At 35.9% G+C, this 27,836-nt stretch overlaps 1 protein-coding gene across 2 annotated transcripts in view; it reads left to right on the forward strand.

Annotated features, from left to right (window-relative positions):
• LOC123677642 (netrin receptor UNC5B) overlaps window positions 1–27,836 on the forward strand; it is a 296,659-nt gene that overhangs the window by 70,057 nt on the left and 198,766 nt on the right. For both annotated transcript variants that reach the window (XM_045614289.1, XM_045614290.1), the window contains exon 3: window positions 8,671–8,893. In XM_045614289.1, coding sequence (XP_045470245.1) covers window positions 8,794–8,893 — 100 coding nt within the window. In that variant the 5' untranslated portion in view covers window positions 8,671–8,793. The remainder of the gene's footprint in view (window positions 1–8,670; window positions 8,894–27,836) is intronic.

Consider the following 27,836-nt stretch of genomic DNA (forward strand, 5'->3'; position numbering starts at 1 on the left):
AAGTGGTATTTAATGAAATTGAAGAATTCTTCAATTCAAAATATCTTGATGTAAACTATCATTGAAATGAATAATGAATCAAGTGTCAACCTTGCAATCAAAGTTCTCGCAATTGAAGTGATAAATAATAAACATGGGAGTTCAAAAACATAACCTTATCATTTCATGAATGCATATTAACCGAGTTATGGCAAAATAGAGCCTGGCTGACTTTAATTGCCAGAAAGAAACATTGTTGAGCTAGAATCTTTGTGTGTATGTGTCAGATTGCCCCGTTTTTATGTAGCATTTAACTCTGAGGCTGAATTTCATGCTCATTAAGTATTTTAATTATGTTAGCTCAGGGAATAACATAATACCACACTTGTGCGTAAATTACGTCTAAACTAACACAGCAACCATATTATGTCATGTTCCTTTGTCACTGAAAAGCTCAAAGCTACGCAAGTAATTGCCCGAATTTCTTAGTTTATTCCGTTCCATTTAATTGGAAGCAGATGGGAGAACGTTCGAAACCATATGGTCTTCATTCAGCTTGGGGTTTGAGATAGTTACAATACATTGTTTCAACACGTTTATTAGCTGTTGAAGTACGGTATTGGGAGTGTTGCTTTAAAAATAGGTTGATGACATTCTTATAAGGAAAGATTTAATTATGGGCCGAGGACTATACAGGGTGAACTTCCATCTTGAATCCATTACTCAATTGAAATTTTCATCGAAAAAATCGAATTGCACAAGTTAGATGAGATTTATGATGGCGCTTCAGTAAATGACCGACTGAATTTTTATATAATTTGCTCCATCAGTTCTGGTCTAAATAATCCCCTCACCTTGTTTCATTCTACTTTGGCTTATCTGTTTTATTGGTCAGTTTAATAAGTTTAAATAGTTACCTATGTTATTATTATTTCTATTAGGTATATAAAGGGTGTTTTTTTAGAGCAATAGAACTTTAAATTGCAATAAAACAACGATGGATTATTCGATTGACATGAATTTTATCTTGTGGCATTACATTTTAAATATGATTTCTGGCATATGACCGCCACGGCTGGCTCGTTTGTAGTCCAATCTGGACGTCCAATTTTCGATGACTTTTTCCAACATTTGTGGCCGTATATCGGCAATAACACGGCGAATGTTGTCTTTCAAAAGGTCAAGGATTTGTGGCTTATCCGCATAGACCAATGACTTTACATAGCCCCACAGAAAGTAGTCTAGCGGTGTTAAATCACAAGATCTTGGAGGCCAATTCACAGGTCCAAAACGTGAAATTAGGCGGTCACCAATGGTGTCTTTCAATAAATCGATTGTGGCACGAGCTGTTGCGCCGTTTTGTTGGAACCACAGCTCCTGGACATGTTCAATTCAGGAATGAAAAAGTTAGTAATCATGGCACTATACCGATCACCATTAACTGTAACGTTCTGGCCATCATCGTTTTTGAAGAAGTACGGACCAATGATTCCACCAGCCCATAAAGCGCACCAAACAGTCAGTTTTTCTGGATGTAACGGTATTTCGACATACAATTGAGGATTAGCTTCACTCCAAATGCGGCAGTTTTATTTATTGACGTAGCCATTCAATCAGAAGTGCGCTTCATCGCTGAACAAAATCGGGAACACAGAACCATTATTTTCGAAAAAAATTGCACTATTTGCAATCGTTGTTCAGGCGTGAGTCTATTCATGATGAATTGCCAAACCAAACTAAAGATAAATCACTTGACAGCTGTTGAATTCGTCGCCATTTTGAACAGTAATGCCAACTTAAAGTTATATACCTCGAAAAAAAACACCCTTTATTATCATTGTTGTAGTCGTCTTATATTCATGTGTTCATAAGTATGTCATGTATAGGTCTGACCTTTAGTGACTTCTTTCTTGATTTATTTATTATCTTTACAGATACATTATATTATAGAAGATTATTGTAAGTTATAATGAATAAACTTTTTATTATTAAGGGAAATTTTGTTGATTTCACTGGAGTTCAAATTCTTATTTTCCCATTTTGACGATAAAGTATTTTGAATTGTTTTATTCGATAAAGGTGTGACTCATTGATGACGAATCCGTCCTCAAATTTGAGAAAAATTGCATTTGAATGTTGAACAGTTTTTTTGAGGTCGTGTTTATATAATATTGATGATTTACTCATTTAGTTAGTACTTTTCTCATTATCCAAGAATTATACCTATGTCATAGAAATTGTTTATCAATATACCGCTGAAAAGTACACACATCAAATACGTTTTCTAAATGAAAGCTCGCCCAGTGTATTCCCTGTGTGTTCTTTAAGTTACCGCTATAGTTCTGGCCATCCACTGTATGTTTGTAAACACCGTCGGTCATCTCTAATGTCTTTCAGCTCTCGATGTTACGGTCCCAGAGGAGAGATTTATGGTGCCATTATTGATTTGATTTATCTAGGTATTTTATTAATTTATAGAGCTATTTCTCTCGAAGGTACCCTCTTCCATATTTCCAGTCGCCTTGTAAGCTGTTCATCTCCGGTAATTTCTGACCCGCTGCTGAGAATCAATATTACAATGGGATTGAGGTTAGGTCTTCGGCGCTCATTGTTGTTCGTGATCTTTAAAGGCTGAAAATCGTGTAGTGTTATTTGAACATATTAATAATTGTGAAAAAATGTGAAATTAAACACATTTTGCCACGATGAAATAAATACAATTCTTTCTCTGTGATGGCTTAGGTCTTATAGTTTAAGAGATATTTTTTTAAATTCTATCGGGTTTTAGCTCGTGTTTTAGGCACCTTCAACCCTATGCTATTGTATTAATTAAGAAAAGTCACTTCCACCATTTTTGGCACTTTTTTAGAACAATGTTCAGTATCGAAGAAAAAGAATATAAAAGTTTTTCCCATTTTTGAAATTTTATCATTATATATTTCATCACTAGCACTAGAAAAACAACATTCTGCAGTGAAATTGTTTTTTTTTCGATCAAATCAATTTGTTTATTGAAATTCACAAATTTATCAGAAATGAATGATGCTTTTTATTGCCTTAAAATAGACATCCTACGAAAATTTAGTCTGTTTTGTATTTTCTTGCATCTGGATATTTCTTCAATCCCCTCTGTAAAAAAACAAATCCTAAGCATATCAGTCCGTTTTCTGAAAAATATCTTGTGGTTCAGAGGGTTATCACCTCGGTTATCTCATAAGAAAAACTTGATTAATTTTTCCGTGCTGAAATCTATTCAACTGAATTCACTTTATTGACTAATTAGGCTTAACTGAGGATTCCAAATTTTACTTTGATCGAATGGGTGTTTTTTCAAATATTCAGAAAACTAAATTTCATTTGGATATAATTCCGGTATCATTGATCCTTGCATTCAATAGGTATTCCTACTTCGATTAGGTTTGCAATAGCAACAGAAGAGCACGGACTTCATATCTGTCATATCATATTCTGCATTGGATTGGTTATATAGGGTGTTTTTTTTTCGAGGTATATAACTTTAAGTTGGCATTACTGTTCGAGATGGCGACCGATTTGACAGCTGTCAAGTGATTCATTCTCAGTTTGGTTTGGCAATTCATCATGAATAGACTCACGCCTAAACAGCGCTTGCAAATAGTGCAATTTTATTTCGAAAATAATGAAGATTTTCATAAGCGAATTTTGTTTAGCGATGAAGCGCACTTCTGGTTGAATGGCTACGTCAACAAACAAAATTGCCGCATTTGAAGTGAAGCTAATCCTTAAGTGTATGTCGAAACACCGTTACATCCAGAAAAACTGACTTTTCGGTGCACTTTATGGGCTGGTGGAATCATTGGTCCGTACTTCTTCAAAAACAATGATGGCCAGAACGTTACAGTCAATGGTGATCGGTATAGAGCCATGATTACTAACTTTTTCATTCCTGAATTGAACAACCATGATGTCCAGGAGCTGTGGTTTCAACAAGACGGCGCAACATATCACACAGCTCGTGCCACAATCAACTTATTGAAAGACACGTTTGGTGGCCGCCTAATTTCACGTTTTGGACCTGTGAATTGGCCTCCAAGATCTTGTGATTTAACACCGCTAGACTACTTTCTGTGGGGCTATGTAAAGTCATTGGTCTATGCGGATAAGCCACAAATCCTTGACCATTTGGAAGACAACATTCGCCGTGTTATTGCCGATATACGGCCACAAATGTTGGAAAAAGTAATCCAAAATTGGACGTCCAGATTGGACTACATCCGAGCCAGCCGTGGCGGTTTTTATGCCAGAAATCATATTTAAAATGTAATGCCACAAGATTATCTTGCGGATAAATAAAATTCATTTCAATCGAATAATCCATCGTTGTTTCATTGCAATTTAAAGTTCTATAGCTCTAAAAAAAAACACCCTTTACATGCTATCCTACAAGGCGCCGTTATCACTTTGTGCATCCATAACGAAGCAGTTTGACCATTTTTTTAAACTAAATTTTAATAGTTTTGTGCAAGTAATTTGAAAATAATGATGAAAGAAATCCAAATTGTTTAGAAATCCCCATTTCAGATACCAGAGAACTCCTTACCAACATGGCCGAAACGCTTAATTTATCTGACAGTAGATGTCAGTATACGTAATTCGAATATTTTATCAGTGAGTCTAATTCCAATCATATTCTGCTCTTAACTCGAAAATATGGGCAAAGCGAAAGACCGCTGTTTCAAGCGCGCAAAAGGACGCACTCTACAGGTTAAATTCGGGTCGATAAAGTTAAATTGAAACCACAACTTCCACAATAAAAGCCGACATTTTAAACGGGAACTTCTTCGACCGTGTCTAGGCAAGATAATCTATTTCAGACTTTACAGTTAGAAGATTTTATTCCTTTGAAAGTGGTGTAAATAATCAAAGACGACCGACGAGTCTTGTTCACGAATATCAACTAACTGAATATATTGATGTTCTCGGTCTGTAACGCTCGACGTAAATGTTTCGTGGGACTTTGAAGACTTTCTCACAGTTCTTAAAATATCCGTTCCCGAGAAATTAAGAGTTCGCAGTTGGGAAGTTGTTCCGAACTTCTGACTGCCGTCTGCAGCGATGGTTAAGGAATTCTACAGGATTCCTGAAAAAGTGGGGGGGATGGCGGGTGAAAATGATATTTCGTCGAGTTATGACGCCGACAAAAACATGTAATTCAGGAAGATCAACTAATAAAGAGAAAAGTTTCGCGGGAAACCAACTGGCAGAATGTCATCCTTGAGGGAGTCCAGAAGTTGTTAATGAACAAGGAGGCGGAGATGAAAATGGAGAAAAAGTCGGATAAATTGATGAAAAATTTGTTTTGTCTCCTAATCCCCCTTTTTATGTCGAATGAAAGGGGAGAATTCTGCAGGAGACCATTCATACCGAATTAGCTTCTTTTATATAACAACAGACGTTGTTCTGACAGAAATTCGACTCGTTTTGATGGCATAAAGAGCGCATCTGATCAGTACATATTAAATTCTAATGTACTCGAGAAACTTTTATTTTTACTTTTGAAAGTTGAAATTTTGGAACTCTATATCAAAATTATCATTTTCACCTTTATTCGAATGCAAAAAAATGTTTGTCGTCCAATAGTAATCCCTCTCTATTCTATGATAAGCAACATACGTTATGTTGTATATTGAATTGAGACTCTCAAAGACCAATAACCTTGGAACACTTACCTATACTGACATCTATGATACTTTCTGATAATATTTACTGGTTGGAATTTTGGAGAGAGTTTCTTAAGCATCTGGAATTGGGAATTCTCCTAAATTTAGGTTATTACTGCAAATGCAAATCTAGACTTAGTAATAAGGGATTCAATAAATGATTTTCTCAAATCACTTGCAGAAACTATTCAAATGCGGTTTTCAAAAATATTTGAATCGCGTTACGGCTGCACAAAGTGACAACAGCGCCTTGTAGAATTGCTTGTACCGCCAATCCAACGCACAATATGACATTACAGATATAGATCCTTGCACTTCTGTCAGTATTCCTTGGTCGTTAGCTCCTACCCTGAACATATCAGATTACAGCTAGCTGTGTACCTAATCAGAGTAACAAATTTGATGTTATTATTTATCCATGTAATCAGCAGTTGATGTTGCCACATTGTGCATTGGAAACAAAACGCTTCAAATTTTCGTTTCAATATTCAATATTCCAAATATTCGTTTTAAAATGAAATGTTAATATAAAATAATTGTTTGAAATGTAACGTTTCAAAGATATTCCATAACACATAATTAATTTAGTCAAAAAGTGATTTTCCGTGTGTTAGAATTTGCGTGAAACGTATCTCCTCCACAGCCTTCTTACTCCTTCATTTGAAATATTTTTATGGCCTTACCCGATGTCTTGAAAGTTAATCCGCTATTTGGAATGAAGACTAATCCAACAAATCAAAGACCATAAAAGTGATATAGCTGTTCTAAATGATAAATGGTGTAACCAAGCCTATATTTCATTTATATTTTTTTAAATATTATTTCAAAACTCAATTAATTAAGAAGTAACGCACCTATTGCGAGGATTTTTGAATTATAATTATTATGATCTTATGCAAAAGTATTAAACGACTGAAAATGCACAGCTCCAGAGTTTGAAGACATGAATTTAGTTCCTAAAAACATATTACGAAGACCAAGTTCATAAAATCTCGAATATTGGTTCATTTTCCATGCAAATAATAAATCTTTTCAGATTTTCAGCATTTATTGTGACAAAATGAATATCAGTTCATGGAATCAATAACATAGCAGCAGAATTCAACAATTTTTTAGGATATCTATCTACCATCTATTCACATCCCAATTCAAACTCCAGTGAGCCCTGAGAAATCAATCATTGAATCGTATTAAACTAGATATTCGATAATTGAATAGAAAAGAACTACCTCCGAAAGTATGACACAACATGATGGATGACGCCGCCACAAAATCAAGTCCAATTTCACAGTGAGCCTCCAAATGGTCACACGCTCTATCTGTTATGTCATACAAACGCTCCAAATTACGTAATCATAATTTCATTCACTTCAGAGCTACTTACTACTTTGTGAAGCCATTATGACAGTAACCATCAGAGGCTACCATGATGAATCTACGATGTAATAGTAAAAGCTGCTTCTTCATAAATATCGGTCCAGCCGTTCAGCTGTCCCATCAATCATGGTTTTTGGAACATCGTTTTCTACTCTAACATTTGTCCCATAGCGGTGTGTATCATCCGTCTCGGAATAGTGTTAGACAACTGACAAGAATATTCTTCGAAGGGGTGGATAAAAGAACTATTTGATAAACGCGTTGTCACGGTGTGTGAGCAGATAAACGATTTTTATTCGGATGTTCAAACTGTTGCACATTCGTCAAACGAGTTTTTCATTGCGTTTTTCGTATCAAATCGAGAATTGATTTACGACGTTTATAGATGTAGCTTTTGTAGAATGTCAGAGTTTGGAATTATACACGAAGAATGCTGATTTTTAAAGGTTTTTTTCTGGAATTCGAGGCTGTATTGTAAAAAACTGGTTATTCATTTATGATTCAAAGTATTTGCCATCTAAGACCGCTACTTTCTCCCATCTTTCGGGCAGCGTACGAATCCCGCGTTGAAAAACTTGGTCATCTTTTGAAGCGATCCACGAATCAATACAATTTTTCACTTCTTCATACGACCGGAAGTGCTGGTCAGCCAGGCCGCATGCAATTGTGATAGTCCGTGGGAGCAACATGTGGAGATTACAGACTTCCCATTTCAACGTTTCCAAGTATATCTTGATCACTTTCGCAACATGAGGTCGAGCATTGTCATGGTGTAAAATCACTTTTTTATGTCTTTCGTGTTATTGCGGCCGTTTGTCTTTCAATGCTCACCTCAAACGCATTAATTGCGTTCAATTACGATTGCCTGTGATCGTTCCAGTCGGTTTTAACAACTCATAATACACTACGCCGAGCTGGTCCCACCAAATACTGAGCATGACCTTGCAACAGTGAATATTCGGTTTGGTCGTCGACGTGGGAGCATGGCCGGGATATCCCAATGATTTTCTGCGCTTAGGATTATCGTAATGAACCCACTTTTCGTCTACAGTCACAATGCGATTCAGAAATCCCTTCCTTATTTGCCTTGCAAGCCGATTTTCACAAGCAAACACAACAATACAAATACATTTGCACCAAAAATCAAATTCGAAACCCATTATATGAAGATAGCAGTGATATTATAACTGAATATTTCGAAATTATAACACCTAGATCTTTGTGTTTTATAAAAGTTCTTTTCTTACGGCTATTGCCTAGTTTTTAGTACTTTATCTACCATTGCTTTCAGGGTAAGCTTAACATCTCTCCGCAGTTATTTTGTGCTGCATTGCGGTGATTTTCTATCAGTCTTTCTAATTAAGATTGAATAATAAGGAATTGAGTTCTAGACAATTATGCCTCAAACACTTTTCAACTAAAAGTCATTCCGATCGTTCCAAAAAAAGCTGAACTCGATTTGGATGTTCACCACCTCAGAGATAACTCTAATTACCAAAACATACTCATCAATCATATACGTTTGCTAACACATTATCCCTACATTCTCCAGCAACACATCTCCGATCTCCCTCTTGAAGTAATAACCATTTGAAAGCACCGTTTTTCTTTACAGGGTGGATATATCTAATAAGGGACGTGTCAAATGCCATGTGATAGACAGACAGACCGACTGACGGTGTCGCGGTAGTGATGCGGAGCTAGAACCAGGACCTCCATCGTGCGGTTTGCTGCCATCATGGCGGGTTCTCACCCTCTGATCCCCCTCTTCTGGTGCGCTCTACTGATCTTGTCTATCATGTCAATGGCGTGCTCGGGGATAGTGCAGGGAAATCAAGGTAAGTGTCATTCACACATCTAATTCAATTTTTTTTTGTATGCCATTTCTATTATACCGGGTAGCACATATAAAATAGTCCAGCCTAATATTTCCATAAGCATGAGTTTTTTTGGGAAATGCAAGTAGAATTGATTTGTATTCTACTTGAAAGGGGACTTTATGTCTTCGCAAATTTTTGGGTGGAGTACGAGCATTCCTTCAAACCAATATGAAGGTAATTGGTAATGCCCTCTGGTGGATAAAATCTGAGGCTTATGAATGGGTATTCTTTGATTTATACTTTGACCGTCAAAATTTTAAGTTTTGGAAGTAAATATTCGTTGCTATCTGGTTGACAAAGTCTGAACCTTTCAAATAGGTATGTACACTGTACAGTGCTGTGTTTGTGGACTAAAAGACCTAAGTTTTGGAAGAGTTTGAAGAAGTTTTTTAGAGGCCGAAAATGTTTTTGGTCATAACAACTCTTAATATCGTGTTAAAATATTCATGATGACTCTATAGGGTATTTGAGTTTCTAAATCCGTTTTGGACGTTTAGTTCTAAACAGCTACAGAGTGTCTCAGTTCAATATCTTGGAATATATGTGGATGAAATTCGATTATGAAAAATCCTTCTTGTAACTTGAATTTTGTTGTTATTATTGATACTTTAATCGCTCCTATATGCTACAAAATTCTGTGAAAGCTGAATAAAAATCTAATTGTTTCCTAGAAGCAAATTTTGATCAGCTCAATGTGTTTTTACACCAAAATGAACACCAAATGAAAATTTTCTAGAATATTCATGAATAGAGTGGCAACACTGCGGGAATATGCTTCACTCCACCTCAATTCCCATTTAAGATACTTGAGGGGGTTGCTACTTCTCACAAGGGGTTGATCCTGCACCCATGAATTTGCATTAGGAAGAAGTACCCCTCCAAATAAAAATGAACCTATCTCAGCGTTTTTTGGGAAAACTCATACTTACTGAAAGATCTAGATAGGTTGTTGCTTGGTGGGAGACCAATATTGATATTTTTCAATGAAATGTCATGCGAGTTCAAACTCAAGATGAAATCACACTAGTTCCAAATTTTATTCAATATGTGTTGACTTCCAAGACGTAACAATTTTCCAATTTCTGTTTTCAGTAAAATATTTGCATTGACCAAATATGTAGTAGATATTGATGATATGAAATTGTGACTTTCCAAAATAACCTGAATTCCTTTCGATCTCAATGTCTCACCATTCGTCAATTTTAAATATAAAATCGCTAGAAGGCAAGGGCAAGATAACCTGAAGAACACATCCAATTCTGAAGTATGATAACGATAGAAGATTCATCTATCAGTAACCTTAATGTCAAATTTGTAGTTGACTTTATCGTCGTCATGACTTTAATATTTGGATCACAACCATACATCTTCTCTGAACGTTTTCAGTTCTGTGCCTCCACTTCATAAGTATATGTGCCCCGATGGAGTAAATTAGATAATTTCGAAAGAACTTCTAATTACAGCAATTACCACAGTCATAAATAAACTGAGTACTCGTTCTTAGGCATCCAAGGATATATAATTATTATATGTGGTATAATCAACTGGCGTGCTATAAATTTATACATATAACTATTATTTTCTTTAATGATGGTCCAGAATCAATACTCTCACCAGAAGCTCTTTCTTGTTTTTCAACTAGTTCTCGGAGAATAACGGTCATTCCGAGAGATGATAGCCTCAGTTTTATGTTTGCTACTGAGTGAATTGGGTTGGTAGAAATTTTTTTGAAATAGAATTTTTTTCTTTGTTCTTCATATATTTGTTTTCAAATCAATATCACAATTCTGAATTACGATTTTTGGAAGGTCCTAAAGAGGAAGAAACACTTTTCGGTCTATCTGACAGGAAATAAAATAAGAAAGAATAAAGCAAGTTACAAGCACAGAATAACAGAAGATTATCTTCTTTCTTTCTTCTATCTGGTTTTTTTGGGCTCAACCATAGGTTACGTACCCAGTCTCAAACAGAAGATTATCTAATTATGAATTCACCTAGACATTCCAAAAATGAATTAACCAGTAGATTCTCCAAATTTTCAGTAATATTCGTTTCAGTCACAAGAATCCAGCTGACACGTATGCACATACATACTTGTCAAATCTCGGTACGCCTAAAATACCAGAAGAAATCAATCATCTCCTAACCAGCTCAAAAATGACATAACAAGATACAAGGAATTTACACCATAAGGTGGAAAAGTTGGGTAATCACAGTGTGCGCTGTCAAACGGAGGGTGATAAATTGGATTCTGCCTAATCTTTCATCTAAGATAACACGAAGCAAAATAAACGTTTCCAGGCAATACATCAGACTTGAAAACAGATAGACACTCGAGATTCTGTAAACGAAATTTTCAAATTGAACATTTCATTTCATTATATTTTGACGAGTAGCGATTTCTAAAAAATAACAAATAACAGTTTACAAAAATAACTGAACGAAAATCACAGTAACTACTATATCTCATTCAGTTATTTTTGTAAACTGTTATTTGTTATAACATCCATAGAAATAGTTACTTACTTCAATGAATTGAGATCTAAAGCTTTTCAGCAATCGTTCTCTTTGTTTTCGAGACACATCGACAACTTTATTCCGAAAATAGTCGACCATTCTTCCCAGAAATACCCAAAGGAATATTTGGATCCGCTTCATTAAGCCCAAATTCAAAGAATGACCGTATAGAAGCCGAAAAGGATGTAATTATTTTTATGTCTCACTTGTTAATAGACCGTTAAAATATAGCTGCATATACGTTTCGAGAGCGCTTATATACATACACGTATATATAGGTATGAATGTGTACGATCGTAACATAAAGAGATGAACTCAAATGGAAAATCCGTGTATTTGGAATATCTACTTCGGCAGCTGTGATATTGCTCTGATTTATGATGTACAATGCATCAGAAGAAAAGTAGGTGTGTTTGTAAAAGGTTAGGAGGTGCAAATGCCATATAAAATCCGTCTTTCAAATCGCAAAATGCGAATATGAACTCTATAATATGGAGTTCTTAACATTGTGATTTGTGAATCGATTCCAAATTTATTTGTTTTGATTTTGTAGGATATCTCCACATATTCATTCAATTTTTCGCCAAACTGAATTTGTTTATTTGTAATAATAGTAATTCAATTCAATTATTGAATTGAATTCTAGATAATGAGATGTGAATGAATGATCATCAACATATCATTGAACTCTGAAGGAATTCATTGACGAAAAATAAATAAAGTCCAAGGCACCCTCCTGTGGAACACCCGAATATACAGGGTGTTTTTTTTAGAGCTATAGAACTTTAAATTGCAATAAATCAACGATGGATTATTCGATTGACATGAATTTTATTTATTCGCAAGATAATCTTGTGGCATTACATTTTAAATATGATTTCTGGCATATGATCGCCACGACTGGCTCGGATGTCGTCCAATCTGGACGTCCAATTTTCGATGACTTGTTCCAACATTTGTGGCCGTATATCGGCAATAACACGGCGAATGTTGTCTTCCAAATGGTCAAGGTTTTGTGGCTTATCCGCATAGACCAATGACTTTACACAGCCCCACAGAAAGTATTCTAGCGGTGTTAAATAACAAGATCTTGGAGGCCAATTCACAGGTCCAAAACGTGAGATTAGGCGGTCACCAAACGTGTCTTTTAATAAATCGATTGAGGCACGACCTGTGTGACATGTTGCGCCGTCTTGTTGGAACCACAGCTCCTGGACATCATGGTTGTTCAATTCAGGAATGAAAAAGTTAGTAATCATTGCTCTATACCGATCATCATTGACTATAACGTTCTGGCCATCATCGTTTTTGAAGAAGTACGGACCAATGATTCCACCAGCCCATAAAGCGCACCACTCAGTTTTTCTGGATGTGACGGTATTTCGACATACACTTGAGGATTAGCTTCACTCCAAAGCGGCAGTTTTGTTTGTTGACGTAGCCATTCAACCAGAAGTGCGCTTCATCGCTAAACAAAATAAAATGGACGTAGTGCGCGATACGTATTCCGCACAGAACCATTATTTTCGGAATAAAATTGCACTATTTGCAAGCGTTGTTCAGGCGTGAGTCCATTCATGATGAATTGCCAAACCAAACTGAGAATAAATCACTTGACAGCTGTTAAATCGGTCGCCAGCTTGAACAGTAATGCCAACTTGAAGTTATATACCTTGAAAAAAAACACCCGTTATATTTCATAGGCCCCTGTAAAGCTTTCAGCAAACTCTCTTCGATGAAAAACACTCAAAATTCAAAGCCTTTGAATACAGCAATTCATGATCCATACAGATCTGTGTATCCAGCTGGTCGAAGGAGGTCCCATAATCGAAACTGCTCTCCGATATCAACGGGAATCAAAAAAAATACATAATAAAATGATATATGCATCCCAATTCGTTTTATAACCCCATAAAACGTTCATATCGATAAGACACGATGTGTCGTCCAACGAATCGAACATAAATTTTGTTACTGTATAAACTATAAAGAGGACGTGACTCTCGATTGAATTATTCGACACGAAGGTCTTAATTCTTGGTCAGCGTCTTCATTCTACTTCAATTTCACCGGTGCGGAGGTGAGAGCAATATGAGATGCCTCTGTTGTGACGATTGAGAGGTTGAAACGTACGTATGTCGCCTCGGACGGGCATAAAATAACACTTGCTGTCGGCTTTGATAAACAATTCCGATAGGTGATATCTAGCGGTCAATTGTGGCGGGGCTATTTTGCTGCAGGTGAGGACTTGCTCCCCCTGATATCGGGAGCAATAGGAAATCTGAGAGCTTGTCACGTTGTCTGGAGAATGTTTTGGCTAGAGTTTCTTTTTTCAACTAAATCAGATGAAAAGGTTTGTTGACTGTGAGAATTGTTTTTTGAGATCTTATTTTTGTCGATAGTTGAAAAACCATCAATTTCAATAATCATAGTAAAAATAGTGCTACGAACATTTTTTGCGTTATTTTGAAGATTTCCTATAGTTACGGTGTATTGATAAGTGAATATAAAGGGTGTTTTTTTTTCGAGGTATATAACTTTAAGTTGGCATTACTGTTCAAGATGGCGGCCGATTTAACAGCTGTCAAGTGAATTTTCTCAGTTTGGTTTGGCAATTTATTATGAATAGACTCACGCTTTTATTTATTTATTTTATTTTGTTTAGCGATGAAGCGCACTTCTGGTTGAATGACTACGTCAACAAACAAAACTGCCGCATTTGGAGTGAAGCTAATCCTCAAGTGTATGTCCAAACACCGTTACATCCAGACAAACTGACTGTTTGGTGCGCTTTATGGGCTGGTGGAATCATTAGTCCGTACTTCTTCAAAATCGATGATGGCCAGAACGTTAAAGTCGATGGTGATCGGTATAGAGCCATGATTATTAACTTTTTCATTCCTGAATTGAACAACCATGATGTCCAGGAACTGTGGTTCCAACAAGACGGCGCAACATGTCAACACAACTCGTGCTACAATCGATTTATTGAAAGACACGTTTGGTGACCGCCTAATTTCACGTTTTGGACCTGTGAATTGGCCTCCAAGATCTTGTGATTTAACACCGCTAGACTACTTTCTGTGGGGCTATGTAAAGTCATTGGTCTATGCGGATAAGCCACAAACCCTTGACCATTTGGAAGACAACATTCGCCTTGTTATTGCCGATATACGGCCACAAATGTTGGAAAAAGTCATCGAAAATTGGACGTCCAGATTGGACTACATCCGAGCCAGCCGTGGCGGTCATATGCCAGAAATCATATTTAAAATGTAATGCCACAAGATTATTTTGCGGATAAATAAAATTCATGTCAATCGAATAATCCATCGTTGATTTATTACAATTTAAAGTTCTATAGCTCTACAAAAAACACCCTTTATTAGCAGCACTTTAGTTTATATAATGAATTTGTCAAACCTTACCGAACAGCAATGTCAACACAATTTGACATTCCCAACTGTCAAACCATATATGTACAACAACCATCGGAATCAGCCTTTATGACATTTTTCTCCTTATTCAGAACCCTCTTTTCCCCGTGAAAATACTAAAACATAAAACGGAAGGTCCGTATAGTACGTTCCTGTACGGGATGAAACATAATATATCCCATAATAATCGTAAATAATATTATCGTTTGAAATATAATTGAACCACACCATATATCGCATTACGGAAAACGTAATACCGATGTTTGGATTATATTTTGATAGTGCGAGAATAAATCTCGGTGATACATAAAAGATAATAGTCCATAAAATGAATTTCCCCGTAATTTGATTATTTATTGTCCCCAGCTTAATCCTTATTCGCGATTCGGATGTGTGTGATACGTATCGTATTAGGTTCGAACCGTTAAAAGTTAAAATGTATCGATGTGAATCTTGATGGATGGTTTCGACTTGAATTTGGTTATCGGGTGTCCCAAATTAGTTGTTTAGTGAAGAGATCTCAGAATTCCTTTGAGCTGAAAGAGAATAAATGGCACATCAGATAGTTAAAAAATTCGGTGGCCACCAAGATCTCCGGATTTGAAACCGTTAGATTTTTTCTAATTTCTTTTTAAATTGATAAGAGAAATGTAATGCTTTGAATGTGACCAAAGGAATAATCTAAATATGTTAAATCTGGATAACTTGGTGACCACAGGATAATTAAATTATCTGAAATTCACAGATTATCACAGATAGAAACTTTGCTGATTTGCCGTGTGAAACTGAAATGTTTGAAGATTTTTATGGTTTGATAAGAAATTTATATATCATGTTATATTTATTTGAAAAAAGAAGCAATTTCATTTGTTAGAGGAATTTGTGTTAATCACATTTAAAAAACAAAGTTTGTAGTATTACTTCAAAACTAATACTAATAATATATAGCGAGATATAACGAAATATGTCTTATAGTTCTCGAAACGCTTTTAGTGAGCATCGAATTTGGGACACCCTGTACATATATCAATCTTGAAGATGATTATTTCGAGGATAAATTTTTCAAAAACAATTTTGTTTTTATTGGTTGGGCCCTCAGAGTGATAAATATAGATAGAGGGAGCATATATCATTTTCAGTAAGCAAATTTTGTCCTCAACATGAACCATCAAATTTGACATGGACCACGCGGAAATGAAAACATATCACTGATACGATATTTATCTCAATTTGAGAGTTTCTCCACAAAGAATGCATTTCTTATGTCCCATAGTGAATCAACGTTTCATATCAACTCAAAATATATTGAAATAAATACCTAAATATATCGGAAATTCAGAAAACAAACTTCAACTGCGCCAAACGACGTGAAACAACCGATGACAATAGGAGAGCAAAAGTTGACAAACGTTGGATTTCAGGAGGTAGATACAGAAAATAATAAATATATAGGATTTCACGTATACCTACTTATGCGTTTCGTCCCTGGCACACACACCGGACTCATCAGTGTGACTTTGGTATAATTGTGTGTGCCGTGTCACAGACGCTTGGGAAATTTATTATTATCGGGAGCCGCCGGGACTCGAACCCGGGACCTTGTTGCATCTCGGTGAGTGAGAACACAGTCTTAGCCTCTAGGCCACTGAGTGCTGTGTTTTATTATTGTTGCTATGTGGGCTTTATGAGAAGCCGCCACATGACTCCCTCCCCAGTGACGGAGGAACGAAACTTATGCGTGTTACGAGGTCATCGGTGCAGCTGGGTGATTGCCGCCTAATCAGAGCTGCACCTCGCGGCATCGTGCGGACGGTAAATGCCGCCTATTCAGGTCCGCTATACCGCGGCAGACCAAGGAGCATGTATTGCACGTCATGGGAATGGGCGTCTAGAGTTTCGTTGGAAATTGCAGATATATGGGAGCTATGCATCAACCTTCTGCTTTCCAGGACACATCGTTAAGATGGCCATTCCCATCACGTCGGGCTTGCATGCTGAGACGACGGAAACACGAGGCTCGGCGTGCCATCGGCTCTAGTGTCCGACGGACACCCCAGTAGCCGTAACGTTGAGCGGGGCAGTGAGTCGCCTCTGCGCTCCAACGCCGCAGTTTTCCGCCATCACGTCGGGGTCACCAATATAGGATTTCACGTATACCTACTTATGCGTTTCGTCCCTGGCACACACACCGGACTCATCAGTGTGACTTTGGTATAATTGTGTGTGCCGTGTCACAGACGCTTGGGAAATTTATTATTATCGGGAGCCGCCGGGACTCGAACCCGGGACCTTGTTGCATCTCGGTGAGTGAGAACACAGTCTTAGCCTCTAGGCCACTGAGTGCTGTGTTTTATTATTGTTGCTATGTGGGCTTTATGAGAAGCCGCCACAAATATTTTGCTTATTATAAATTCGACAATTAGGAAAGATATCGGATTCCAAATATTTAAATTTGCATATTTAATCGGCAATCACTCTTTTAAAAATATTTTATTGAGTATCACATACATTCATAACGATATAGTCAAATTTTGTATTGAAAATATATCACAATCCGACAACGTAATCTAACCATGTTGGGGGACATGTAGAAATTGCGTATACTTCCTTTATCTATGTTTATTACTCTGTGGTTGGGCCCGTCACCTATTGAGAAAAGTGAATAAAGCATATTTGAAATAGATAGAATCGACACTTTCCATGCCACAACAGAAACTGATTTCGGAATCACTTCCTAGAACGATGTCAACAGTTTCTTTATCTTCCCCATCACAAATAACAAACCTAAATTCAACAATTCTAAACCCGTTTTTATTGCGACCAATCTCTTCGATACCGTGATAAAAATCTAGCTATCACTCCACAAATCCGCTTTGCGATTCCATATCACATTGTTGAGTTCGGAGATCTCAAAGTTCAAGTTTCAGAAGCGGCTGAAATTTTGTCCTGTTCCGCGATAAGATCGGAACGATATACTATGCTCGGACACACTGTGTATCGTGTACACGGGTACGTAACATAGCCATTAAGGCTGCAACGTTTAAACGACATTGAAATAAATGCTAGTACGTTTGAAATTAATTGGCGGTAGGTATTGCAGCTGTAGAAGCCGATCGCACTTCAAGATATTGGGTTCGATTGTTAATCAAAGGAGGCTGGATGCGAACGTACCAAAGAAGTGAAGCGTGTAGAGTAGAATCTAGACGGTAGAGGTTTCTTCTGAGAACGCTCGGAATCGAGGATTCTATATGTGAATGTATTATGCGGAATGAAATTGATATGGGAGATATGAAATAAAAAAAAAGGGAAAACATCACAAACATGATCGATCAGTCGAATAATATACATATAATGAATTCCAATCCAAAAATCGTTATATCTCCTAAATTATTCGTCACAGACCCCTCAAGTAAAAACGTTTTTGAACATCGGGTTCTGATTTGCAACATAGTGAGGTTTCAAGGGTGTAGTTTCTGTCCAGAAGAAGTTACAGCTTCGGGAATTTCATCAATTTTTTTTTTCGAAAATTTCAGATTTTCACCTTTAATTTCTAAAATAATGTACTACTCACCAAACTGCAAGCATTTTCGTGATCTACATAGTCGAATCAATCAATTAAATGGTACAATAGTCGCATGAAGGAACTTTCAATTTTTTTCAATTTTCTAAGGGTTAGGTATGGAAAATTTTTGGACAAAAATTTTTTCAGGTGAGATCGAAATTCGGCTAATCAGGGATCGTCAACTTTGGCACCGCTCACCGATTTTGCGTGGCCTCACAGTTTTGAGGAAATTCGAACTCGAAATTTGGGAAAGAATTGAATTTCCATCCAAAAATCGTTATATCTCCTAAATTTTTCATCGCAGATCTCTCAAATAAAAACGTTTATTGAACATCGGGTTCTGATCTGAAACATAGTTAGATTTCAAGGGCGTATCTTACATCCATGAGAAGTTGCAGCCTCGGGAATTTCATCCTTTTGTTTTTTTCGAAAATTTCAGATTTTTAACTATAATTTCTGAAGTGATGTACTAATCGCCAAAATGCAAGCATTTTCGTGATCTACATAGTCGAATCAATCAATAAAATGGTACAATAGTCACATGAAGGAACTTTTAATTTTTTTTTCAATTTTCTAAGGGTTAGGTTAAAGTCAAGCTACTCGACTTGATGAATTCCTACTGCAAGCCCCTAATATTGTGGAATCATCTCCAATAGATTTAAACTGATTATTTCCATTAAAAAAACTATAAAATTCAAATTCAAAATGCTGAACTCGATGTAAATCAATTACGCACAAAAACTCCACCCAAATCCAAAAAACTAAAAACCTCGGCCGAGCCAATTTTTCGAGTCATACATCATCCAGCGGTCCAAATGAATCCGTTCCGCAATTTCATCAGTTTGCATCCAAATTCAGGCGGGGTGGGGCCCGAAACCGTTCATGAATTATTCGCTTAGATGTCCATTTTAACAAATGGCCCCACATCGATGCGAAATTCGCCACAAAGCTTCGCCGAAACATGCATCACTGCGATGCACCATTCAATTACCCTTTATTGCATAATTTAAAGAGCAAACGACGAAATTATCGGCGCCGATCGCAATATCCGCGCACATCGATGGTGTTTTATTTAACTGGCCGATATTTACGCGCCGAGGACATAAATTACGGAAGAAGCACACCGCGAGCCGTAAATCAACCTTATGAAATGAAGTGTGTTCGATCCTCGTGGGGAATGGGCATAATTGAAATCGCCCTAATGGTGTTTCGGTGTAAACAATCGCCGCCGGTACTTTGACAGGCCGGACGTGCTGACTGTCATTTTTTGTTTGCGCAGCTTGAAAAATAGACGGATACGTCCCTTTTCGAGTTGTATCGGGCCAAAGGGGTCATTCTGAAGTGCGGTGGTCCTTTATTTGCCTTTGCGATCAAATCACTCGTTTGCTCTGATCCTATCGGCGGGGTCTTTGAGCTGACAGATTCGGCCGCTGTGCAAATTTTAGCCTTCGGCGGATTCAGACGACTATTTCTAAATTGGGCAGCCAACTGACAGCCAAACGGGCAAGTGTACAGCAGCAATAAATGACAAATATCAAGTTAACAAATAACAAATAGAAGCTGTTCAACTTTAACTCAAACTCTATTTTTTCATTGTTCGCGACAAATACGAAAATTACCAAGTGACTGGAACATAAGTAAAATGTCACCATCCTACACTAAGAGAAATGCATATTTTTTTATTAATAAAACACTGATTTGAAGGTTTTTTATTCACAACTATTACAGCAGATTTATATTAGATATATTCATTAATAGTTAAATTATGCATTCAAAAAAGTTTATTAATAGAGAATAAAATATTTGTTTACAAGGTATTTGATAATATTTAATATATTTAGGTGATGAATAATTTATACGAAGTTACGTTATCTCCACAAATAACATAAATTCAGTGTCAACAAATTTTCAACTGGTAGTTAACGAACATTTGCTATTTATGAATAAACTCTTACAAGAATTCAATAATTTATTCACTCAGAATATAGGATTTATTAATAATTAACAAACTAAAATAATTCTAGCGATCCAATCTGCGGAAAAATTTAAGGATACATCCCTCAAAGAGAAGCGCATCTCCTTGAAGGATCTGCCCTTGAACTTATCCTTTGATTTGAATTTCCTTTTTAAACATAAAATCTGTGTTACTATGGGCTTATTGAACGCCACATAGCACAACTGTACTGAATTTTGGATTTAGATCGTTTGTACCTGCTTAGTTATTAGTGATGTTGGCAGAACAGTGGTTAGAATGAACAGATGCAATCAAGATGACTAGGGTTCAATCCCGGATACCCTCAATATGAACTCTTTAAAATTACCTATAGTTTGGCAAACGGTTCTTCTCAGACCCTAACAATCGGATAATAGAAACAACCTTATAATTATCTAAGAAATACGTTTACCATTACTGAGTTGAAATATTATTTTTGTTCAGCATGGATACATATTACATAAGAATCTGTCTCTTGTTTGAATTAATTCTTGATTAATTGATCTGATTTGAGGTTTATTAATTATTACTCAATATTAACCTCAACTATATTTATTTCCTTCAAATGGATATTTCTTCAGCATTATTAATATAAGTTATGCGTAAGTAAATGAAGTGTAATAATAAATGATGATTATTGGTGGGATTTCAATTAAATTATTTATTTCCATGAAACTAATATTTGTTTGTCCATATATCCAATAAATGATTTATTAATCATAATGCATTTTCGATAATATCAAATTAACACTTCTCTCAGTGTGTTTATTAACTCCAGTTTTTTAGGAGCCAAGGTCGAGATGGCATTACACTCATTAGCAGATTTTTTTTTTGAGTAACATCTCGATTTTTTAGTTGCATCAATTTGATATTATGACAACTGATCAAGAAGCACATCTCATCTCACTTTTGGGTCTTGTATATGTTGCCTTGAGTTCTTCAACATGTCTGGTTCAAGAAGATAATTTCTCTTCACTATAATTCAGATTTTGAAACAAATGTGGTCATGATATTCTAATTTTTTTACTCAAATGATTAATTAATTTAAGATTTGTTGATTTAGGAAACAATTCACTCCACCAATGCCAAGTTGTATCCCTCTTTGTCGGAAACAGTAGAAAAAAGCAATATTAACATTAAATATTGAACATTAACATCAGTAATTCTAGAGAGAACACCACTAATTCAATGGAAGGCAAGAAGAAAGAAATTACCACAAATCTCAGTTCCTTGTGGGAGTAGAGGATTCGCCCGTTTTTACCGTACTTGATTAGAATGCTCGCCTGATAATAACGTGTTTTTCCTTTGTTTCGTGATGTTCTTTTGTTGAGGTCGTGCGCCTCGGCTGGATATGCTCACTACGATCGTTGGTATCGTAATAAAAATGCTAATGAAGATGAATATTATGAAGAGATGAAACGCGCTGTTCTTAGGGACCACAGGTAGGCCTCCATGGGAATTCAACAGAAAGCATTTCCGTGATATAAAATATTATATCGATGTTAAAGAATTTCGGAGCTTCTAATGGAGTTGTTCGAACTGAAATCGATATAAATTTTAGTTTTTTATTGGGCAATAAATGGGATGGTGGTGTTTAACTTCATTGGGATATTATTGAACACGTACGGAGCTTGTTAGCTTTTGTTCTTCACAGCGGCCGGATATTCAGCCATCGTGAAACAATGCTACGCTGTCCACTAAATCAACATGGAGTTGTTTGGTTGAAAAAGTGATTCCACAACTCGAATACTGCCTCAAATATTTGCCCAACATAAATTTGTTTCGAAGAGAATGACCTACTCGAATATGCCGACAGAAAATGCAAGTATATGAGGTGAAATTGATTTTTGTAATTGTTTTTCGAGGCGATGATAATGGATTAATTATGTTCCTTCAGAGACTGGGAAGGTAATTGGTGGAAGGTAAATATTTGAGGAGTACTAGGTGCGAAAGTCTGATGTTGAAATTTTACGCGTCAACAGTACGAGCTAATAATAGCTATTAATGCTAGGAGTGTACTTTACTTTTTGTATGATCAGTTTTTTTTCTATTTTAGATTCTAAAGAACAATTTTATTTGTCTGTTATGGCATAAATTTAGTAATAGTTCGAGGAAAAAAAAAGGGAAAAGGTTAAATAAAAGAGTTATTTGTTTTACTAGGCAGCAAAGTAGTAGATTGACTGCCGCGGCTGATAGCTCATAGTTGAGCGTAGCGAGGCTAGGAACTCATGAAATATCTGACAGTTTTTCGGCAAAATATTGGATATATTTATATAATGGACAGTGATAGCGACTTAGATATACTCGCTCCTCCAAAAATAAGGAATGTGGCAAAAATATTGATTGTCAGAAAATGTCGAATGTTTTATTCGCATTGAGGATAATCACTTTGCTGCCTAGGCAGGAAGAGCTGGAAAAGTAATACTTTGCTGAATGATATGTGTGTGCAAACTCAATATTTGCTGTCAATCGGAGAAAAAATGTATTTTGCTCTTAAGTGGATTGAATAAATTTGTAAAATATTTTCGATTATGCCATTCGTTTTAATTATGTCATGTAGTTTTGACGAAATGAATTCATACGAAATCTTCCGATTATGTATGTTTTATTATGAATTTATTCAACTATCTCTCTACATCTTTCTAAAGAAAAGGTGAAGTTAGAGGACACTTCAAACACCTGTATCACCTCTGAAGTTGACGAATAAAGTTGAGTTTAAGAAAAATTCTGTTTTTACTGTCTGTTTTTACTGTATTGGCCGAATCTATTCTTTCCGATGCGAGAACGTAGAATCTAGTTGAATGCGTCAGAAATGCAGCGCAAATCTATGGTAACGGCAGTGGTGTACTTTTTTCGCAATAAAATGTGCAACAATCGTAATCTAGAATTAAAAACACGTGTATATGTCTGCAATGTTGCTCATTACGTGAATGGCTCTCCACCAATCCGGTCCAGAGCTGCCAAATCACCCCCTGATCTCCATTAGACGGTAATTCATTTGGTATTCGACAGCATCGTGGCCTCTTGGTGTCCGTCGAAATCGGTATAATTGAAATTTCCCTAATGGCGTTCCTCTGTAAACAATCCAGGCCAGTTCCAGAGGGATCAATCGTTCACTTAACCAGGGACCATCCGATGTCAATTCGGACGTCTCTGTACGTTTGATTATCATAAACAAAATTCTTTTGATGGATCCACTTGCATCTAACCGGGGAAGGGAGGAACCAGTGGCATGTACAGACTGTACAGTGCAGATGGATGTACTAGGCGAATGTCAATTTTGATCAATAGTAGGGATTCACGGCTTGGCTTAATTTTCAAGCTCAATTCAAGTAGTAGTTTTTCAATCTCAAGTCAAGTCGAGTATTTATTTATCAAGTACTTGACTTATATCAAGCTACTTGATTTTTAGCAGTTTCATTGTGTAGTGTTACATCAATTAAAAAATGATAAAATGAGGAAGAACCATGAAAGAAACACTTTCATTTATTAAACTTTAAGTACAAAAGAATTGAAAATATCATTTTTTTTTAATGGAAACATAAATTAAATCTCTATAAATCATAACAGAGTAAAAAATGATAAAGAATAAAGTTTTCTAATATTGAGAAACCTCCAGGCTTAGTTTGATTTCATAATTTTCCATCCAGGATCTAAGACACATGAAACATCTTATATATTTGTAGCGCAACCTATTGCGGTTTTTTGTAACTGTAAGAGCAGCTCTGGAAAATAGTCTTTCAACAGGAGCTGAAGATGCTGGCGTTGATAAAAAAATCCTTGGCCATTTGGGCCAAGTTTGGAAAGATATTTCTGATAATACCAAAATCTACAAATAGATTTCATAGAAATGTGACTACTAATAAAGTCACACTGGTGAATGCTTTAGACTTTCGGCGTTCTAGGAATTCCCTTATTAAGTCTAAGCGCGCACGAGATTGCAGAAATATATGCCGTGCGACGCGTGCATATCAAGCTCAAGTAATATCAAGTAGCTTGATATCAAGTCAAGCAATAAATATCTAAAATCAAGTCAAGTCAATCTCAAGTATGTAATTTTACACTTGCTTGATTTTCAAGTCAAGTAGTTGGTCAAAATGTCAAGCTACTTGGCTTGATGAATCCCTAATAACGCAGTTCATTTCTCAGGACGTGTTAATAGGTATGAAATATTCGATTCTTCAGAAATCTTTCGCATACCCAATTTTTCTTCTGTGAGTACCGATCGCCAACATTTTTTTTTCATAAGTATCCCATTAACTCATGAACTGTTGAGTTTTTACCCAAGGTATGCCAAACTGCTGAAATTGTCATCGAAAAAGCTATTTAATGATTCAATAATATACTGGCCGTGCCATTTGAAAGAAGGAAGTAGTAGTCTTTTTCCGGTATAATCGGGATTTGTAGGGATATGAAAATATTTTAGGGGTAAAGATCATTGTCTCAAATCTCAACATGCACTTTTTCAGCACAAACTCATGATTAGTTTTCCATAAACGTCTAAGTTGCCATCGCAGTGAATCACCCTGTATAACATGTACAGATGTTTTTATATCTCTTCGAATTGAAAATTAAATCACGTCCTATAAGCTTGTTATCTTATAAGTTCTCACAAGCGCACATTGAGTTCGATGTTTGCGAAGTGAAAAGGAATAATACTGACTGACAGTTCATGCATTCAAACCTCCACTTAGGGTGTCTACTGTAAATGTTTTGATTGAAACTGACAAATGTGGCAGGCCGTTATTAAGAGGCCAAATAATCAACAAACTCTTTAACAAGGTAATTATACATTCTGACGCAACTATCGATATTAATCTTGAGATGCATTGTAGAATATGTATTTCGACGATGACAGATGATTGACCTGCAGCACTTTCCATTCTAGTCCTCTCGTTCTCAAATAGATACAAAAACTGTACCAGTTTCAAAACATCTTAATGTTTGGGCCTAATTAATATGGAGAACGAACAAACAGGATTTAATTAAAATGTTGACAGGTACATTTTTCAATTACACTGTGGGTTGTTATTAAGCCAGGAAACAATTAGGTTGCTTTTTTAATTTTGACCCGAACATCATGAACTACAAATTTTCGCAATGTTGTGATGGATGTGGACTTCCAAACTTCCAAAAGTATACTCAAGTACACTTATGTATATAAAAGCCTTAAGAGCATATTATCACTAGGCTTTTTGAAGAAATTATATTCACAGCAGAAATAATAATAAGTCAACTAGTAGTTTTCCAATCTCAAGTCGAGTCAAGTATCTATTCATCAAGTACTTGAATTATATCAAGCTACTTGATTTCAGCAGTTTTATTTTTTAGTGTCACATCGATTAGAAATTATGAAATGAGAAGAAACCTTGTAAAAAACACTTTTATTTATTAAACTTATTGTCTGAAAGAACCGAAAAAATAAACTTTTTTGAAAAAAAAACATAAATAAAATCATAACCAAATAAAATATAATGAAGAATGAAGTTTCTCAATATTGAAAAACCTCCAGGATTTGTTTTATTTCATAATTTTCCATCCAGGATCTAAGAAACATGAGGCATCTTATAGATTTGTCGCCTAACCTATTGCGGGTTTTTGTAAATGTAAGAGCAGCTCTGGAAAATTGTCTTTCAACAGGCGCTGAAGATGCTGGCGTTGACAAAAAATCCTTGGCTATTTTGGCCAAGTTTGGAAAAATATTTCTGAAATCACCAAAACATACCAATAGATTTCAGCCATTTTAACAAGGGGCTACTTTCTCTAACAATGTGTGCGGTATCCTCTCTTGGAATTCTAATGACATTCTATTTCTTTCAAAATTTTGAAATAAAAAAAAAATTGTCTTCAACACAAAAATTTTCAGTTCCATTTAATAATGTTCTAATAAAAAATTCCAGTCAATACATTCGAACATATATGCGATACACCGCTGAACCCTAGCACTCGAGTATCATTCTGCAATTTGCAAGCAGCTAAGTTCACTTCGATAGATAGTGAGTTAACCAGAGGTGAAACTACCGGATTTTAAAATGAGTTTAACCGTTTCGTTAACTAATTGTCGAAGTATAGGTAACTTATGGGTCTTGTACTGAAAGTAGATAGCCTCTGATTTCTATCAGTACTCAATCAGAATTCCGAAGGTATGTTTTCGAAGATAATAAATCAAAAACATGCTTCAATTAATTCCAGCCCTATAAATCCCGAATTTTCACTCGACGTTACCCGCTCTCTCCGCTACAGTTTTTTTTTCTCGTCGACTAAATAGAATAATTTGCCCGTTTCCGTTATGATACTGCGTCGGTGGCCGGAATACGAACCATTTAAATTAGAACTTCAGCTACATAAAAAAGGAGAGAACCGGGAAAACACCAAACCGTGGCAGTGAATAAAGACAATAGAAATTATTTTAATGGTCTTACAACTCCCGACGGTTATTAAAAATTGTTACCGCGAGTGATAATCCGGGAACCAGGTAGATCCCGCGATGCTATAGTCTTTTCATTTTTGGGCTCCCTTTTTCCCCGTTTTCCGCATTACAGGGATTATGACGCGAAACGTAATCCCTCAGATATTCGTTTGTTTTTTGAGATTTATCTCCCCGAAAAAAACGGAGGAAATATTTCGGGAGGATGATTCTGGGTTCTGGTAAAAGTGATTTAGGTTAAACGAACATACAGGGTGTCTCTATGAAATTTTCTACCGACTATTTTATCTGATATGAAATTTTGAAAACATTTTAAATGTTTTTGTCAATCCATCGTTGATTGAAGTAACAACTTTGAATATTAAATTATTAATTTCATTAAACACTTTTTCTAGTGTATAGAGGTTGTTCCTTAATTGGAAGTACAAAGGAAAATGAGAGATTCCTTGGATTATTTCAAAAGGAAAAAATAGTTCTATAAATATAGGACCGCAAATGTTTTGTTTACGAGATAAAACGTGTTTCTAGTATTCACTTCAGATTGGTGAATATGTACCAAATCTTTGAATCAATTTATTCATCTCAGTTTACTAACTGGATTTTTATAATAATTTGAATTTTCCTGAGGATAACTAGACTATTGCTTGAACTCAGTAGCAGATAGGACAAGGCTACAATAAACCCTAAAGTGTCGTACTAGACCAAAGTTTGTTATCCCATTTTTCTAAACAATGGTCCACCAAAAAAAAATCTGGAGAAAATCATTGTTTCAGAAAAAAATCACCCTGTAGATTCGCTTTCAAAATTAGCATATCACAAGATAAAAAATTTAAATTGGAATATCTATGCTGAATTTGGATTGAATATCTTGTGGAGGGAAGGTTCTATGAGAAAAAACTTGAAAAAACAATCAAACTTTAAAATCATGTATTCCGATTACAATGCGTCTGCGGCTCCATGTTTAT

Source organism: Harmonia axyridis, chromosome 4 (assembly GCF_914767665.1).
Source record: "Harmonia axyridis chromosome 4, icHarAxyr1.1, whole genome shotgun sequence".
In the NCBI taxonomy this organism is placed as follows: Eukaryota; Metazoa; Arthropoda; class Insecta; order Coleoptera; family Coccinellidae; genus Harmonia; species Harmonia axyridis.